General features: G+C 36.9%; 1 protein-coding gene across 12 annotated transcripts in view; it reads left to right on the top strand.

Annotated features, from left to right (window-relative positions):
- LOC145261088 (septin-5-like) overlaps positions 1-20,336 on the top strand; it is a 494,396-nt gene that overhangs the window by 315,352 nt on the left and 158,708 nt on the right. For 2 of the 12 annotated variants that reach the window (XM_080119276.1, XM_080119268.1), the window contains exon 1: positions 6,938-7,286. The exons of 9 other annotated variants lie outside the window; for them this stretch is intronic. In XM_080119276.1, the coding sequence (XP_079975402.1) occupies positions 7,116-7,286 (171 nt within the window). In that variant the 5' untranslated portion in view covers positions 6,938-7,115. Of the gene's footprint in view, positions 1-6,827; positions 7,287-20,336 lie in introns of those variants that run through there. One more of the 12 variants, XM_080119266.1, reaches the window with a different exon arrangement.

Raw genomic sequence — 20,336 nt, 5'->3', positions numbered from 1 at the left:
CTAAAAATTATTAGTAATGAAAATTACTTTCGAAGTAAATTGCAAGTTTTACTCAAATAATAACCAGAAGAATTGTGTGTGTGTGTGTGTGTTTTAATGATAGTAGGGAAGGTAACTGCATTAAGGGATTTTACAATAATAATGCTGGATCGCTGCATCGTCAAAGTAACTGTCTTGTGTAATAATGTAATAATATGTTATTGATTCCGAGATAAAAATTTGATACTATAGTCGACCCCCAAGTGTTACAAAGTGGGAAAGAAATGAACAAAAATATATAACAAAAGAAAAGGCAGTATGTTTAGTGAGTAATAAAGATTGTAAATGTATCTTCAGAATTTACTACCTTCCACAGTTGTCTCACCACGTTTCGACTAATTCATCCTCTGGCCTTCTTCAGGTGGTTAACCGCAACGGGATAGGGATGCTGAGTTTTATAACCGTATCCGGTCCTGGATATGACCTTAAACTATCACCGATCGTGAGGCCTCAGCTTACGGGCTTTGGGGAGTGTGGAGCCACCCTTTAATTGCCATTGTTCCCAGGTCTACTCCGACCCGGAGTGTAGTACCTGTTAGGGTTCCAACTATGGGTTAAATTGAAACTGACTAAAAAAAAAAAAAATCTATACATTATTAAAAACTTTAAAAAAAAAAACACTGGATTCGGCATTACATAACCTGAAAAGGGTTGATATGTGTAAAACAAACAAACAAACATAACTGTATCCCCAGTAATTACTGTTTTCCATAATTGTTGTTTTTGTCTCACCACATAACAATACTCAGCATTTCCTATCCTGTCGCGTCTTTTTATTATTTTTTTACATAGGGGTCACCACTTATCAAGGTCCGGAGGCCACTCGAGGATAAGGGCTACTGAGTGTACAGTAATCAATGGGATTAATATAGTAATCGTTAGTAGTGAAAATTTGGTAAATTGGATTACTTAAGGGGACGGTTTATCAAGAATTTGTTTATGTTGGACTTGAAGACAACCAAATTGTAGTCAAATAGGGAAACAAGCAAACGGAAGAGAGTTCCACAGGCGTGCAGTTCTTAGAAAGAAGCTTTATTCATGGGATCTACGTTTTGAAAAGAAAAAAAGGGCATCCCTCACTAGATTACGAAGTCTATTTTGAACTCTGTCAAGGCAGTATAAGCTGCTTCTAGCAGCTCCTTCCCAGATGGGCCGAAATGTGGTGGGAGAACAACTATGAAGATGGGGATAAAAGTCCGTAAAAAAAAAATGGATGCACAAATTATGAAGCCTCATCTCAAAAGATTTCAAAAATTAAAATTAATTTTTAAAAATGGTTTAAAACCATTTTTATTTTATGGAGAGAGGAGTAATATTAAATAAGGATTATTTTGAAGTTGCGAACAGTTGGCTGAGATGGCGGAAATTTTCTGTTTCTATGTCTATCCTTGTAGCCATGTCACTAGTAAGGGTGCTGGAGGTAAACGTTTTGTCTGGGCTGACGTTATCCGCCTGATAGTCAGGGACCCGAACCTTGGATTAACCACTAAGGAGGCTGTCCTATCAGCAGGTGCAAAGTACTGGGGCTGCTGTATTGCCATTTGGTGAATGGATTCTGGACTATGCAGTAGCTTCTGGTGGGGCCTCTCGATGCCATACTAGTGGGTAATTGTTACGGCTTTACCTTATCATTAACTACAAATAAAAAAAAAAAAAAAAATTCTTCGTTTCTTTTTCTCTCTTAATTTCCCCTCTCTGTCCTGCTCTAAGTAAATCTGTCGACCTAGTCCACAAATTCCAAAATTTCATCATGACAAGTTTCAAGAAAAAATACACGATTAAACCCGGTTCCCCAACTTCCAACGTAGACCCCTACTACCATGTCTCCTTCTCCAACATCAGGGGTCTTCGTTCTAACCTTCCAGAGGTTGAAACCCAATTACAGGAGACTAAACCAGACCTTTTATTTTTAAGTGAAACTGGCATTGGACAGGCTATTTCCCTAGATGAGTTTGCAATTTCAGGATACTCTAACTTAACTTCTAAATCTGACCCCCAAGATCGCCATGGGCATGGAATATGTGCCTATATTAAAGATAGCTTTCCATGTGGGAGGGACATCTCCAGGGAAGATCCTAACTTACCCTATATGTGCTTCCGGGTTGCTTTAGCTCACACTACTGCATTTATATTTACTCTCTATCGCCCCCACAACAGTGGAGTTACTATCTTTCAAAGCATATCTGAGAAAATTGACCAAGTCCTTTCTACTTATCCTTCAGCTAACATTCACGTATGTGGAGACTTCAATGTTCACAACGTTGAATGGTTGACCCACTCAAACAAGACCGATGATGAGGGGAGGTTCTGTCATGATTTCTCCATTGCCTATGACCTCACTCAGATTGTTCAGGAACCTACCCGTGTGCCCGATAATGATGGCCAGTATGCGAGCCTACTAGACCTTTTTCTCACAACTTGCCCTGAACTATGTTCAGTTTCTGTTCTGTCGCCTCTTGGATCTTCCGACCACTCTGTTGTATCAATTAAGATAAAAATGAAATGTAATAAGTCCCCAGATGTACCTCTTCATCGTACAGTATATCGATACACTAAGGCTGACTGGGATAGCTTCCGTACATTTATATCTGATCTACCTCTGCATTCCATGTTTAAAAAGGATGTGTCCTCTATAGTATTAGACCTAACTGAATGGTTAATTGTAGGTATTGACCATTTCATACCCTCTAAAAAGTTTCAGAAAAAACCTAACAGCCAGCCATGGTTCTCTCCAGAATGTGCTGCTGCCATTGCGCACAGAAATCACTTTTTCCACTGCTTCAAACGTAATAGATGTATGGAAACTAAAGCCGTTTTCAGGACTGCCAGCAACCATTGTAAGAAAGTAATAAGGAACGCAAGAGAGTTGTATGCTCAATCTGTTAACTCCAAAGTAGCTGAGCAGCGGCTTGGTTCCCACCAGTTTTGGCAAATAGCAAACAGAATCCTGAACAGAAGCGTGTGCTCCATCCCAACTATTATCAATGGACCTGAGGTAATCTCGTCAGCATCAGACAAAGCCAAACTCTTTGTCAAGAACTTTGCAGCAAATTCTACCCTTTGCGACCAAGACCGCCAACCCCCAATATTTCCTCCTGTATCAGAAAACACGCTATGTGATATACGTATATCTGTACGTGATGTTGCGAAGCTAATCAAAAACCTTGATTCGAGTAAAGCAACTGGCCCTGATGGTATTCCAATTATAATACTCAAAAAACTTCGTCCTGAATTAGCGCCCATACTTACAAAACTGTTTAAACGTTGTCTTAAGGAGAATAGTTTCCCATCTCCCTGGAAAACCTCATCAGTATGCCCTGTATTTAAGAATTCAGGTGATCGCTCATCCCCCTCTCAGTACAGGCCAATAAGTCTCCTGTGCGTCATGAGTAAGTTGCTAGAATCTGTGTTAAATACAGAAGTAATCAAACATCTCAACAAAAATAACCTTCTTAGTGACACTCAATATGGTTTCCGTTCTGCTAGATCTACAGCAGATGTCATTACAGTTATATCGCATAGGATTAGCAAATCTCTCGACGGTGGCAATCTTTCTAGAGCAATTGCTCTTGACATATCTAAAGCCTTTGATAGGGTATGGCATAAAGGTTTACTTCATAAGATCGCTAGCTATGGTATAGCTGGAAAAGTCTTCTCAATTATTAAATCATTTCTTTCTGATAGGTTCATAAGAGTAGTAGTTGAGGGGCAAAAATCAGAAGCTCACAGTATTAATGCCGGTGTCCCTCAGGGATCCATCCTGGGCCCAACTCTTTTCCTGATCTACATTAATGATCTTCCAAATCATATCCTTACATCATTTGTAGACATTTATGCTGACGACACTACCATTTATGGTAGCACATCTAAGACAGTAAACGACCAAGTTCTCTCCAATTCTCTCTCCTCTGATCTTGAGCACGTAGTACAATGGGGAAAGGAGTGGCTGGTTACTTTTAATGCATCTAAAACCAAGCTTCTCTCTTTACATCATCAACATTCTAATCCACATTTGTCATCAATTGAAATGAATGGCTCTCGTCTTCAGGAGGCCTCAAGTTTTGACAAGCTTCTGGGCTTGACCATTACTCCTGATCTTAAATGGAACACGTATATCAAATCTGTTGCCAAGGCCGCTGGAAAAATGGTGGGATCTTTCTATCGATCCAGTAGATATCTCACTGCTGATGCTATTCTCTACCTATATAAGAGCCAGGTACGTCCAAGGATGGAATACTGTTGCCACATCTGGGCAGGAGCTGCTAGAAAGGACTTGTCCTGCCTTGATAGAGTTCAAAATAGACTTCGTAGCCTCGTAGGAGATGTCCTTTTCTCCTCCTTGCAACCTCTATCTCACAGAAGAGATGTTGCGAGTTTGTCTCTGCTGTATCGTTATTTTCATGGAAAGTGTTCAACTGAGCTTCAATCTTTGGTCCCCCCTCGCCAAACTTTCACAAGAAACACTCGTCTAGCTGTAAACACTATCAATAATTTCCCCCACTCTTTATCTGTGGCTAAACCTAAACGTAGATTCCATGAACAAAGCTTCTTTCTTAGAACTGCACGCCTGTGGAATTGTCTTCCGTTTTCCTGCTTTCCGGCTGACTACAATTTGGTTGTGTTCAAGTCTAAAGTAAATAAGTTCTTGATGAGCCGCTCCATATAAGTTATTAAATTTACCAAATTTTCATTACTAATGATTACTATATTGACCAATTTCTACTGTACACTCTTTAACCCTTATCCTTGAGTGGCCTCTGGGCCTTGATAATGTGGTGATGCCTTTGTAAAAAAAAAAAAAAAAAAAAAAAAAGTTAATAAAAACAATGTATTACGTATTACGTTTAAATACTTTGGGGGGGGCGCGCTTCTACACTATTGGGACGAAATTTCAGAAATTGTAATACTGAATCTCATATGAAAACAAATGGTATCTACGTATTCCTCATATTTTTTAAGATGATTATATCCAAAAATTACGAAAATCGATAAGGTAGAAAATTATTTATTAAAAAAATAAAAAATAAACAATAGAATTTCATGAAACCGATCGTAAGGCACAGGAGAGTTCAAAAGGGAGGTAATTTCCCGTTTTGATTTAAACAAGATGGCGGCAATTTTTCACCTGCTAACACGATTAAAGTTTTGTTTAATAATTCAGTAATATTCAGGTAATTTCGACTGCATAATTTAGAAGCTACCATTATAACTTATTAGAATTGACAAAAAAAAATCAGTGGAAACCATTGTTTTTTATCTGAAAACTCCATTTATCGACTACAAAATCTCGTCCCAAGTCTGTAGAAGCATCTCCCCCCCCCCTTTTTTTTATTCGTCAAAAAGATAAAATATCGCTGCCACATCGAGGGGGGGCAGTTCAGAACAAAGCCTTTCTTGCCTTGACAGAGTACAAAATCGATTTGATAACATCTACCATTTACTAAACATATACATTCGAAAAAGTTGTCAAAAAACAAATATATATCAAGTAATTGTTATCAAAATATTGTTAGGAACTCGCTCAATATATGTTACCGTGACATAGGCTGACATATATTCATTCGGTGGGTTTTTAAGAGTATTTTTTATAGTTTTAACTCATTTTCCCAAACTTAATACGTTCAACACAGTCCGCCGCCATTTGTATTTTTCAAATACATCGGTAAACACTGTTTTTCGAGCCGAATTTACATGAAATAAAAACACACAAAAAAATTAGCCTGTTTGGTAGAAAAGTAACGTATCTTGCCTTTGATAACATTTACTTCTTCTTTTTTTTTTTTTTTTTTTTGATAACTTTTTCGAATCTGTGCATATAGTGATACAAACTCAAAATTTATCAATTTACGTATTTGAATTCTGGACAATTTTTTCGAATCTTTGTGGGTTGTAAAACAAACCGTCATTATTTTCATGGTAGATGCTCGACCGAGCTCCAATATCTGGTTCCTCCCTGTAAAACATTTGCAGCAAAAAAAAAAAAAAAAAAAAAAATTTAATCTATCTACAACCACTGCAAAGAATTTTATGTTCTCCCTTTGCATCTAAAACGAATCTAATATGAAGAAAATTTCTTATCATGAATTTCCCCATTTGTGAAAGGCGATAGCGCAGGGCTGCTTTCCAGGCGAATACAACATAGTCGTTTTAGCTATAATGCGTCAACAACATAAACTTTGTCCGTGTTCCGTTTAGTAAAGCCGAAATTCATTTTACTCTCAATAATTTAGGTGACTGATATAGGATTTAACCATAATTGTTTCCGTCCTAGACGGCTAATACGGTTCTGGGCCCGAAAATCCCCGGAGATTACACCATTCCTGTAATGACCTGATCCCTGTTAGTTGCAGTTTAATGCTGGTTCAGTCCTAGGAGGTTCACTCTCCCAGGCTTTGTCTTCTCTTTGAGAAGGGGGTTAGTTTACTGTTAATCGCTTGAGGCGCCCTTATTGGGAATGCCAACGAGGCTGGCCAGGCACTTTTCTTGCCCCTCCTTCATGGAAGGGGGGGGGGACTTCTCAATCCCACTTTCCGACTCTGGTGTGACAGTTTTTGCCGGTGGGAGAGAACTAAAGAATCTTCTATCATAAAGAATTGATATGCCGGAAAATAAATAAATAAATGAAATTAAAAAAAAACGGAAAAGGACAACAAAAAACTCCCTTAAAACACAGAGAGAGAGAGAGAGAGAGAGAGAGAGAGAGAGAGAGAGAGAGAGAGAGAGAGAGAGAGAGAATAAAAATCCCTTTTTGTTTTTTATTTATTCCCTCCCCTCAACCCGCCTCTACTATCTTATGCGAGAATGATAGCCAAATGCAAGTTATAATTAAGCGAGTAGTCGCCCGTGGATTTGTAAGTACTAAAAATATACATGTGCACCTATATATATTTATATCTACATAACATAAAAACAAATAACAACGCGTTGTCGGATCTGTTTTTTCATTCGAGTGTTGTTGCGCAAGCGAAAAGAACTCGAATATATTTCTTCTTGTCCGTGTGTGCGCGCCGGTGTTTTACTCCGTGACGCACCGTCGGATACCTCGGATTCCTCGCTGCTTCTCATCCCCTCTCAAGATGGGGGATCCGGCGACCCAAGATGGGGGTAACCGAGAGTTTGAAAACGGGACGGATGGTGTTGAAAACCGCAAAGACAGCGACGCCGATTCCGTCACGCCGACCTTAAAGGGTCGGTTAAACCCTCGACGCAGACGGACCCGGAGGAATATTTGTTTTACGCTTGATAAGGTAGGTCGGTATTTTTACGATCAAGATAAAATACGGTAAAGATTAAGAGGAACGATTAAAAAAAAATTTTTTTTTTTAAGTGTGTGTGTGGGGGGGGGCTTGTTAAGATAATCGACAGATCGATTTTTTATATGTGTCGTTTTAAGCAAAAACAATATTACGTATTTAATTGTCATGTCGAAAATAGTAATATATCCAAAATATTACGAAAATTCATCTAGTAGAAAGTTATTTTTAGATAAATATGATTTTGACGGAAAATTGGGTAAAATTGGATTTTTCTTGGATGTTATAAAGTAAACGATGAAGAGTTCACACACAGGAGATATAACTCGGAACATAAAGATTTAGATTACACCGACATTTGTACCATATAGCAATAGAGTCTATGGTACAGACATTTCTTTTTAATAAAAATACAATGACTCTTCTATTTTTGCTTAAAACATGTTTTTAAAAAAAAAAATCGATCTGCAAAAAGTGCCCGGGCAGCCGCATCGGCATTCCCTGGTAGGGGCACCCCGGGCGATTAGCAATAAGCTAAATCATTTTCTCAAAGAGAGAAGGCAATGCCTGGGAGGGTAGACCTCTTGGAACTGCACAGGGCCCAATCATCAGGGAGGGCGGACAAGATAAAGTTTAGAATCACGACAGGAACTACACTTTGCTCCTAGCAAGAAAAGTAATGATAAAAACATTTTTTTAAATGTTACAGGTATAATGTTGCAGTAGTATATAATATAGTAATACATTTCTCCAGGCAAAAAAAAAACAAAACAAGTTGCACGAAACCCCGGTGTTGCCCGGGATTGAATATATCCTTTTGCGTTCCATCATATAATCTTTTTTCTCTTATGTTTTTCTTATTATTTGGCTATATGGGCTTTCGTAGGTTGACTAGTCAACATATCCGACTGGTGCTGCTGATGTCACGTGGTGATTTTAAAATTTCGAAATGCGGATCTAGGGACGAAATGTGTTTTAATAGTTTTTAATGCAAAAAAAAAACAAAAAACTACTTTTGTTTGCGTTTTCTTTTGTCAGACAATTTTTTACCGAAATCTTTTTCATTTAACAAGAATTTGAATAAAAGGAAAAAAAAAAACGGCAAACGAAAAGGAAGTTGTGATAACTTTTTTCATTGCGAAAATAAGAAAAAATGCGTTTTAATAGTTTTTTGACGCAAAAACTAATAAAATGAATTACCCACTTTTTTTTTGCATCTTAAAATAGTTATTTTGAAATAATTGGACTGAACTTTCGTTCATTATTTAATTTTATATCATTTTATCTCGTCTTATTTCTGAAGTTAAAGAAAAGAAAATTGCAACTATTTTTTTTTAAATAAATGTTATTCTTAAAAAAGATAAAAATGAAAAAAAAAAAAAAATTCTCCAAAACTTTAATTCAAACGAACTAATCTCGTGATGAACCAATTATCACTCAACGATGCAACACATACGCCACGTTACTAACAAAAGAAGCTGAATTATCAAAATAAAATACTGAGATTGTAGGACATATGCTATCGATGACAATATATGCCAAACAGATAAGCCTTTTCTATATAATCTAAATATCTATAAAAGTGAGAATGTGTGCGTGTGAAGACACTTCTTTTTTTTTTTTTACATGGGGGTCACCACTTATCAAGGCCCGATGGCCACTCAGGGATAAGGGTTATTGCGTGTACAGTAATCAATGAGATAGTATTGTAGTAGTCATTAGTATTGGGGGTTTTGATAGTGTCTTACTTAAGGGGGCAGTTTGTCAGGAATTTGTTTATGTTGGACTTGAAGACGTCCAAGTTGTAGTCAGGTGGGAAGCAGGCAAGCGGCAGAGAGTTCCACTGGCGTGCAGTTCTAAGAAAGAAGCTTTGCTCATGGAATCTACGTTTTGATTTAGGCACAGATAGGGAGTGGGGAAAATTTTTGACAGTAGTTTCAGCCAGACGGGTGTTTCTTGTGAAAGATTGGCAAGAGGGGACGAGGGATTGGAGCTCAGACGAGCACCTGCCATGGAAATAACGATAAAACAAAGATAGGCTCGCAAGGTATCTTCTGTGGGAGAGAGGTTGCAGGGAAGAGAAAAGGGCATCCCCCCACTAAACCACAAAGTCTATTTTGTACTCTGTCACGGCAGGATAGGCTGTTTTTAGCAGCTCCTGCCCAGATGTGGCAGCAGTACTCCATCCTTGGACGTACTTGGCTTTTATACAGATATTGCATCAGTAGTGAGATATCTTCTGGAGCGGTAGAAAGATCCAACCATTTTCCCAGCGTCCCTGGCAACACATTTGATGTATGTGTTCCATTTCAGATCAGGAGTAAAGGTCAACAAGCTATATACTGAACGAATTTTTTATCCATAGACTTGAAATTTGATTATAGAGTATTCAGACTCGTGGAAAAGTTTTTAATCGGTTTTCATCCAGAAAAAGGGTTGCTAAGGAGGTCAAAATTGAAAAATTGCTGCGTGTAGAGTCATGGGATTTTTCTCTGTTTGCCAAGTGTTTTACGAATGCACATGCGTGAATCATTCATGACAGATTATTTATGTTAAGAATAAGTAGGTTTGAAAACACTTTTTAAAGATCGAGTCACGCTGGCATAATGGTTATTGTACTTGATTCACTGTCTTTGGGTTTTAGTTTCAATCATTTTTGATTATTATTTACAAGAAGTGAACTGTTTAGAAAAATCATAATACTCGCATGCACACGTCTCAGTTTCTGTATGAAATTAATATTTATGCATATTTTACGACCAGGTGGCTTGCTAGTAGATATATAATTGGTCTGGAAGTTAATTGGCTTCTTTTTACATATATTCAGTATTCGTGAGCAGTAGATTTCATTTAACACAGAGATGAGGGCCTTGATGGAGGTTATCGCTCTTATTAGCAACAGAAACTGAAGAATCAAAGTAAAATATTAAGATTGTAGGACGTATACTATCGATGACAATATATGCCAAATAAGCAGACTCTTCTTTACAGGGTGGAATGATAAAAGTGTCGCCCTAAAGAAAACAAGACTACAGCTTTAAAACTGTTATTAAAAAAATCAATTCAGGTAACTTGATTATGTAGTACAGCTGACATCTATTCAATGTAGCCGCCTTCAGCCTACATCACCACTTCGATATGGGTCCGGAACTAGGAGCATGCCTTTTTCACAAGCACTAGCAGGAGGTTCATGAATACTCAGCAGATGGCGGCGATCAGGATGGCCTTGGTGTTGTGGGAGGTCATGTTGGTGATGTTTTCAACGTATGACCAAATGAAGTAGTTCAGCGGGTTCAGATAGGGAAAAGAGGAGAGGAGGGGGTGGGGCAGAGAGAGAAGGGTACAAAGTCGTAGCACTCCTTCTGAAGCCAAGCCTGGGTCTCTTTGGACTTGTGCTGCCACACCCAGGGTCTGCCACCTGATTGCACCAGGGGATCACCACTCTTCAGCACATCCAGGTACACTTTGGTGTTGACTTTCAAGCCGACTTCGCAGATGTGAGGTGACATGATGTGGTCCTCACTTGAGACCAAACCATAGACCATAACCATGACTGGAAACTTTGTTTTCATCATGCTGGGCACTTACCTGTTATTCATGGCAATCCAGCGATGCATTTAGAGGGTTCTGGCAATGGTCCTGTTGTCATAACTTGGATTGGTAGAGAGCATGAGTTGTACAGTGGCTCATCTCCAATCTCGCTCATTGAACATTGTGCCACTTTCAGACATGACAGAAGGCTCCTTTCACTCTTGGGATTTGTACACAACTGACCAACTAGCAGATGGTCTACAAAAAAAAAACGGTTTTCATCAAACGGAAATGGAATCATGTTGTCTTTTCTAGAGTGACAATTTTATCGTTCCACTCTGTATTATCCAGTGCCATTCACTTTAGGTGAAGAAGAAAGTGTCTAGGGAATATCGAATTCACCAGCAGAATCTGGTCGCATCTATATCCCCATTAGGGGAAATGACAATGTTAGGTTGTTGCAGTTCTTGCAGGGAGCAGTCTATGCTCTCCTACATACAGCACCTGGTATTCTCAAACGGTCACCCATCTGGTACTAACCAAACTCAACATTGCTTAACATATCGAATGAGAACCAGTATGTTAATGTGATTATACCATATTTTTTTAGCTATTTACTAAATAATTACCTATATAAACGGTAGATGTGTGTATGTATATGTGTGTGTGTCTGTGTGTAAATATTTAACCGATAAACTCTTTAAACTACTGGTCACAATTAACAGGAAATAGTAATCATACACAAAAGATGGTTTATAACGAGTAAAATCTTTGGTTGGATGGATGAATAACGCGTACTGAAATATGTTGACAAGTTGAAATGCAAAAATGTTAATTTTCACTTTGCCAACGTCTTTCTGTTGCTTTTACGCATGCGCAAGTTCATTCATAGCTTGAATTGGTTTAATTTTAAATCTTTATTATCTATCGATAGCTCACATGATATAGAATGCGGCTGCATGGCTAAATGTGTTTTGGTTTCGATTCTAGCTGATGCCAGCCAAATTATTTTTTTTTTTAACTTTTGAAATCAGTACTATATATTAGGTACAATATAATATTCAATAGAGAATTGGTTTTGTATTAATAAATATGAAATCTGTATGAATTAAAATATATTTAAGCGTATTTTAGGACCGGGCAAGGTCGGTCGCCTTACTCCACCCCATCCATCCATAGCCTTGAACCCCTGGTCTAGCTAGTAAACATTGTAAGGAATTCATGTTTCAACATTTCCATGTCTCGTCAGCAATCCAAATTGGATTCCTGACGAGACATGGAAATATTGAAAGGTAGATTCCTTACAATTTTTATATAATTTTATTTATTTATAAGCTTTAGACATGTATCGAGCACTTTTGAAAAAAATGGTGGTTTTTAATTTATATTAACAACTAGCATTTAAGCCCAGCGTTGCCCGGGTGTTTGGAGATATATGTTGAGAAAAAAAAAATATGTCAATTTTTTTAACTTTGACCCCTATTATGACCCTTTAACATTTAATGTTTTGGCCTCAAATCAAGTTATTAAGTTAGATCCATGTCCAAGGAACCTATATCTAAAATTTCAAGTGTTTAGACCCAAAATTGTCAGAGGAGTTTGGTAGATTTCTCAAGGGTCAAATCGTTGAACTTTGACCCCTTAACAGCCCAATTTCTGCCCGAAAACAGATTGCAAAGATTTTCCCAAATCTTAATACCCTGTATATCAAATTTTGAGTCTGTAGACTGAAAATTGACAGTTATTGCGTAGGGAAATGTACACACAGACGGACACACACACACATTCACTTTTATAAATATATAGATATACCTGAACTTATATGTATCCATTCATCCATAGCCTTGGGCCCCTCGAGTGGCATAGGCCATCCACAACTTTGTAGATGTTTTTATTTTGGGGTGAGGGTGCTGGCCCCACGCCCAACCTTCCCAGAAGGTACATACAGCGCCTAGCCTTTCCAAATGGTCACCCATCTTGTACTGGCCAGGCTCAACGTTGCTTAACTTTGGTGATCTGGTGAGAACCAGTGTCTCAACATGATTGTACCCCACCCCGCTAGTAAATAAATAAACCGAGTTTCTGCATTAGTCTCAAACAGCAAAGACAATCCTAAAACTGAAATTTAGTTAATTACTCTGAATGCCAATGTTATTATACGAAATAGTCCAATTGACATGACACACAAAAAAAAATAGGCACTTTTTTTTATACATTATTAAAAAAGGATTGGTACGTGCGATAGAGCATCATTAATATGGATGGACTTGGTAAAATCTTAAACTAATAAAGTTTATCATTATGAATTATGGAATATATATTTTAGGCAACAAGGTATGTGATATAGTGCATATGAGCTCGTGGGAAAATAGAAGCAGCAGCGAAAAATGCGCATATGCAAATTAGAAAGTGTGCGCGACTTCGCACAACAAGAAAAAGAGAAAGGACACCACGTGCTCGACAGGGAAGAAAAGTGCGCATCGAAAAAATTGAGGCTGTGGCTAGATGAAGGAGAAACGCGAGCTCGGCTAGATGGACATGTGGCAGCAAGAGACATTTTAAGTGGTATCGAGAGTAACGTGTTATAAAAACTTTTGTTAAAAAAGAGAAAAAATGCTGACCCGGATTTTTATTTATTTCCTTCGTTTGTTTATAATTGCAACAAGGTTTATAACATATTTTTGTTTTAAGCTATGCCGTTTAATAGAGTCGTCCCCCCCAAAAAAAACTCATACCCACCTCCTGAACGAGAAAAAAAAAACAGTAAAATGTAAAACTAATGCAATATTTATTGCTTATATCCATCTAAAATATATAAATAAATATATATATATATATATATATAATATATATATACACAGGTGGCAAAAAGAAAGTTCGCACTTGTAGTTTTTTCAAAAACTGCAAATTTAAGCTAAATTTAATGTAACTGTTTAAACAAACTATACCACATTTGATTGGGTTTTTTATTCTTCTATAATTTTACCTGTTCAATTTTGACTTTTAATTGAAATATTCTAGTGCGAACTTTCTTTTTGCCGGCACTGTATATATATATATATATATATATATATATTTATATATAAAATAAACTCATTTTTCCCCTCTGATTTTGACCTTAATAGGATTAAAAATCAAGACATTTCATGCAAATGTACAAACTGCAGCACAATATCGGAGGTGTGTTATAGGCCTATTATCTCTCCACTTCCTTGATAATCGTAGATTCCTATATTTTTTCTGCTGAGAGTTCGCCGTGTTTTTGTTTTTTTTGTTTTTGTTTTTCCGAACATGTCCAACATTTTTTTCCCCTGATTTATGCTTTTTGTTTTTCCGATTTTTTTTTTTTTTCGTTTGTTTGCTGTTTTTTGGTTTTGCCGATTTTTAAAAAAAAGTTTAACATCGTTTTTTTTTTAATATTTAAACAGGGTTATTTCTTCGCTTATTCTTTACTTTACCCCGCACCCCACCCCTTACACACCTCCAAACAACCAGGCAAAGCCGGGTACCCCCACTAGTATATAAATAGTAATATACATAGATTTATTCATTTATTTAATAAGGGTATATATCAATTGGGGGTTTTAGATAAAAAGGAACTCAAAGCATGTGAGGACACTTCTCAACCTATATACTCAACGAATTTTTAATCTACAGACTTAAAATTTGGTATATAGGTTATTCAGATGTATTGAAAACTTTAATAGGATTTCATCCAAAAAAAGGGGCTTCTCAGGGGTCAAAATTGATATGTGAGAGTCGTCGGAATTTTCTCTTTGCCAACTGTTTCACGATTACGCATGCATGAACGGTTCCCATTACAGATTCCTTATGTTAAGTATAAGTCGGTTTGAAAACACTTTTTGAAGAGCGTCTCATGCTGGCTTAATATGTATCATACTTGACTAATTGTCTTTAGGTTTTGGTTTCGATCTCAGCTTGTGTATTTTTTTTTTTTTTTTTTTTTGCAAGAAGTGAACTAGTGTAATACTCGCATGTCTTAGTTTTTGTCTGAATTAAAATCTAATATTCATGTGTATTTTACGACCAAGCAACGCCGGGCAGCCTACTAGTGTGTATATATATATATATATATATATATATATATATATATAGTGTGTGTGTGTGTGTGTGTGTGTGTGTGTGTGAGAAAAAGAGATGGCTGACACATTTACTGAATAGCATCATTTTCTAAAAATAAATTTACGATAAGTAGGGGGCACTGATTAAGGTGTTAGGGATAGGAAAGCTTTAACTGATACAAAGATACCAGTGTGGGTCACACGCCTCCCTCCATGGGGATCATCCTCATCACAACGATGCTCTGTGAGATGCGCCCGTTCACTGATCCGCCGCCACTGGGAGAATTTTCCTCGCACAATAGATCCTTATTTACATTTCTACAATATCTCCTTTTTATATTCTTGCACTAATGGTCCTATCAGTTGATATGCTCCGTTGACTCTTTCCTCTCTAAAGATTACACCAACGGTTAATTTGAAAAATTATAAATGAGTTCATTTATATATACTGCAATATATATATATATATATATATATATATATATATATAGTAAGTTATGAAAATATATATGGCTATTGAGCTACACAGAATGTTCTGCGTTTCATTCTTGTGAGAATTCATTGGGCTTATGTGAAAAGTTGTGGTTATCGCATGTTTATATATATATATATATATATATATATATATATATATATATATATATACATACACATACATAAAATAAGCATATATTCATAAATAACTCTCTAAATATATATATATACTAGCAGTTCAGCCCGGCTTTGCTTGGGCCCTATGTACAGTTCAAAACTTGCCTTACGTGTGAATACACTATGTAAGATTTCAAATGTTTAGACCAAAATTTGTCTGAGTAATTTTGTAGAGACTGCAGAGGTTATGTTTTTAACTTTGACCCCAATTTTGACCCCTTAACATTTATTATTTTGGTCTCAAATCAATATCCAAAGTTTTACCCATGTCCAAGTTATCTACATCTAAAATTTCAAGTCTTTAGACCCAAAATTGGTGGAGGAATTTGGTAGAATCTGCAAAGGTTAACTCTTTCAACTTTGACTTTTTGGCAGACAAATTTTCGCCCCAAACTGATTAAAATGCTTACTGCATGTCTGAATACCCATTACATATAAATTTCAAATGTTTAGACCCAAAATTGGTGGAGTAGTTTGCTAGACACTGCAAAGGTCAAATCTTTTGAACTTTGACCCCTTCGTAGCTCAAATTTTCGACCCAAACCGATTAAAAAGTTTGCCCTATCTCTGAATACCGTTTATGTAAAATTTCAAATATTTAGACCAGAAATTAACTGAGTAATTTGGTAGAGACCGCAGCAACAATCAATCCGTTAAAAGGAAATTACACTCCGATTCCTTTTGACGGATTGATTGTTACTATTTCTCCTGATAAGTTAATGGCATAACAGATTCACTGATTGATATAATAATTAAGTGATTATGTGCTATGAAACAGATACTGTCAAGAATTGTAAATATCAACTGAATTAAAGGAATAAATCATAAGATGGTCAACATCATGAATTTTGGAATATAGTTTTTTGTCATTTATTTACTATATATATATATATGTGCATGCCTATATATATATATATGTGTGTGTGTGTGTATATGCATGTATGTGTATGCATGTATATGCATATATATATATATGTGTGTGTATGCATGTATATATGTATGTGTATGCATGTATATATATATATATATATATATATATATATGTATGTAATTGTATGCATCTATATGTGTGTATGTATGTATGTATGTGTGTATAATATACAGGTAATACATATATAATCCACAAGTTTCATATTGACTAACAATCATGAGTGTGGCTTATAGAACTGTATATCCCGTTGGACGATATTGCTTCTTTTTATTGGGGGGGGGGTGAAAAATTGTTCGCACAAGTATTCACACGTTTTTCAATGAGCGGAAGTCGATGCTCCGACATAACTCGTTGGATAACTGGGTAATTTTGTTACCTGTCGCCTATAATTGATGTCATGTTGGCTAATTTTTGGTTTAGGAATGTCGGTGACTGATTTTGCACAAAGGTGGTCTATTATTATTTTTTGATTTTGCTCTCGGCGGTTGAGTGACCACTCAGTGCATTGGCGATTCAAAGGGAAGCCTAATTTGAGCCCTTGTACATGTGAGTATTACTCTGTCTAATGTTCATATCACCGAGGTTCGCCTTCACATCATTTTGGCAACCTAGGAGCTGGCTTGACACACCAGCCCTTTCTTTTGTTGGAATGACGTGCATCCTTCCATGCATGATCTCCTCCTTCCGAAGCAGGATTTCGTACCGCTCACCTGAGATGTTCCTACCTGAGAATGTTTTGTTAAAGCACACACACACACACACACACACACGTGTGTTTTTTATTATTTGTCAGAAAAAGTTTTTAAAAATTTTTTAAAAGGTATAATTAAGCAGACGATTTCTGTTATTTTAATGTTTGCTTAAATGAAAAAATGCCACCTAAATATGTACAATATCTATCTATTATATAAAAAGAACTTTGCGTGTCTGAGTTTGTTCCTATGCACACCAAAACGGCAGAGCCGATTTTGATAAAGTTTCACACAAATTTACTTCATATATCTGGTCGTGTTCTTAGATAGGTTTTGTATTGGAATGTCTTTGATAAGTAATAAGTTAAAAATCTGATAACGAAAAATCAGGTGATTTTGACCAAAGATAACACTTTCCACAGCCTAACATCACAAGTGCATTTGAGACGTTTTATTACCGCACAAGCAGAAAGGCCCGACATATAAAATCAACATCAAATTCTTTGATATGACAGGACGCGTTTGAAATGACTCTCTGTTTAGAGCACATCTGAACCATGATACTTGACTTTTTCATTTTAAACTTAAATTCAAGTCATTATATATAAAAAATAATTTTATAAAATCAACAGTAGGTTCTCTACAGTGCAATATAGACTACAATATATTGTGGGCTAAGTCACTGTGGAGAGACATGTGAAGCGTTCTCCTTGTGCACTGCGATGGGTCCCCAACTAGAGCAGGCAATAAATCGATTTGATTGAAAAATGGACGATGTAACCGATTTCGATGACAATAAAAATATGGGAGTGTGAAACATCCGTTGATCATCATTCAATCCTGGGAAACATCGGGTCTCCCTGCTAGTAATTAAATAAATACATGAAATTGCTCTTCAGCGAATAAGACAGGATGTTTAATTGTTTAAATCTAAGAAGTAAAAAAAACAAACAAATAAATATTAGTGTTTTTTTAGTATACTGGAGCTGCAGACATAAAAATACACTTGTAGGAGTGATCTATAAATGTTAGTTTTACTGATAGTTTAAAATCAATAAACATTCATTAATATGAGCCATGAAGAATTAAGCTCTAAACAAACAAATAAAAGAATCGTTTTTGGCATCGGAAAAAAGGCACAAATTTTTCTGATACTGATTCGGATGCCTCAAAAAATTCAGATTTTTTTTTTCGATTCTTAACATTTATTAATCGTCGCATTAATTTAACAGGCAAATGAAAATAAATTGGTGTCGAAACAATGCGGAAAAAATAATGAAACCACATTTAACACTATCAGACCTGAGCTACTGGACCTAATTTGCCTCTGTGCCTCCTGGGTAAAATTGCGAAAAAAAATTGTAAACGCGTTAGTAACTTTTTGCCTTTAATCTACCACCAGTATTGAGCCTTCATCTGCCAGTCCGCCCAACAGGTGGAGCTCTCCTTGATGCACAGGTACTTTCTGTAGTGGGTGCACCAGAACCTTATCTTCACCTTCTTTTGGGGGCTGTTTTTGTAAGATGCTACAGGGTGCAGTCTGTTGTATCCAAGGGGTTTCTCCATGCACACAGCACAAATTTTGTCAGATGAGGTGCCTGGGGGAATTTCAGGGAAGTGGTTGCCTACCTTCAGGCATTGAGCTAAGGGTTCTTGTTGTCCTCTGTGAACGGCTATAGAACAGTAGTTTCCTACCAGTTCCAAACACAGTGTTTGAATGTGTCTTGTAAAGTACAGAGGTTCTCCAGCAGCGATTGGGAAGCTATTTTTAACTCCTGACAACACAAAAACACGTGGTCGGAAAAATACCGGTTTAGGAGTAACTCAGTATACAGCATTTTCGGAAATTACCGGTATATCTGTAACTCGGTCTGGTAAGGTTAACAACTACAAAAATCCTTTATCACCGACTGCCTTGATAAATAACATCCTACCATCTTTCAAACTCCTCAGCCTAACATTCACAGACAACTTAAATTTGAATACATTGAGGATATTGCTAAGGCTGCTGCAAAGAAGGTGGGCTCCATCTAGCATGTTAAAAAAAATTACTCACCTCAATAGAAGATCCTGCATCTTTGCAAAGCCACAATTCGGCCATGAATAAAATATTGTTCCTATTTGCTTGCCTCCCCACGAGGGCAGAGTTAGACACAAGGTCCATTTTTAATGTAGGGGAAATCCAGCTTCCCCCAAAAAGGGGCACTCTGGATAGGGACAAAAATAAAAATTTGCCTTGATCTAGAAGGATTTCTCTTCCACTGATCGAGGTCAGAAAAGGTGAAGTCTAGTATCAGAACAGATACTACACTTTGCTCCTAGCCAAAAGGCGAAATTGTTGCCGCATCTGAGCTGGTGCATCTGCCTCTAATCTCTTATCTCCGTTCAAAAAAGAGTCTCAAATCGAATATGTCACACACTATCGGCCAAGCTCCAGCCTCTGTCCCATCACCACAATGTCTCATCCCTGTGCCTGCTTTACAAGTACTTGAATGGAATATGCTCTGATGAACTCCTTTCATTTGTGCCCCCTCGATATATGCACTCTCTATTAACCTGACAAGCAGCAAAACCCCACCCCTTCACTGTTGAAGTCCTGAGATGCCAGAAAGCCTTCTACTCTAATAGTTTCTTCCCTTAGACTGCCCAACTTTGGAATTCCCTCTATGTTTCCTACTTCTTTGACTGTATTAACATGCAGGAGTTTAAATACAATGTGAACAGGCATCTCGCTGCTCAACTCCCCTAAGTTCCCTGTTAGGCATGACCCGAAATAGTAGACCTTTACCTCCAAGTGAAAATATGCGTTGTTTGGGTTGACAATGAGTAAAAAAAAAATTTTTTTTTTTTTTTTAACTTTCATAAATCAAAAAACAATATCATACCAAAGAAACTTCTGTTGATTTTATATGCCTGGTCTTAGTGCTTGTGCGTAAGTGGAGCTAGGTAGTAAGTTTTGAAGATGTGCATGGCAAGTAAGCTACACAGAGAACAACCTACAAAAAAAAAAACAATAGATAATAACAAAAATGATAACCATAATTATAATAATTTATAATATAAATCGCACCTGTCTGTTTGAATGTATATATGTATGCCTAAAACTTTCGACAGAGGCGAAGGATTTTCACGAAATTGGTATCGTTTTGAAGCTCGC

The sequence above is a fragment of the Euprymna scolopes genome, chromosome 37 (assembly GCF_053919585.1).
Source record: "Euprymna scolopes isolate OS-2025 chromosome 37, ASM5391958v1, whole genome shotgun sequence".
NCBI classification, from domain to species: domain Eukaryota; kingdom Metazoa; phylum Mollusca; class Cephalopoda; order Sepiida; family Sepiolidae; genus Euprymna; species Euprymna scolopes.
Note: the sequence above shows the minus strand (reverse complement) of the source record. Positions and strands in the feature narration are given on the sequence as shown.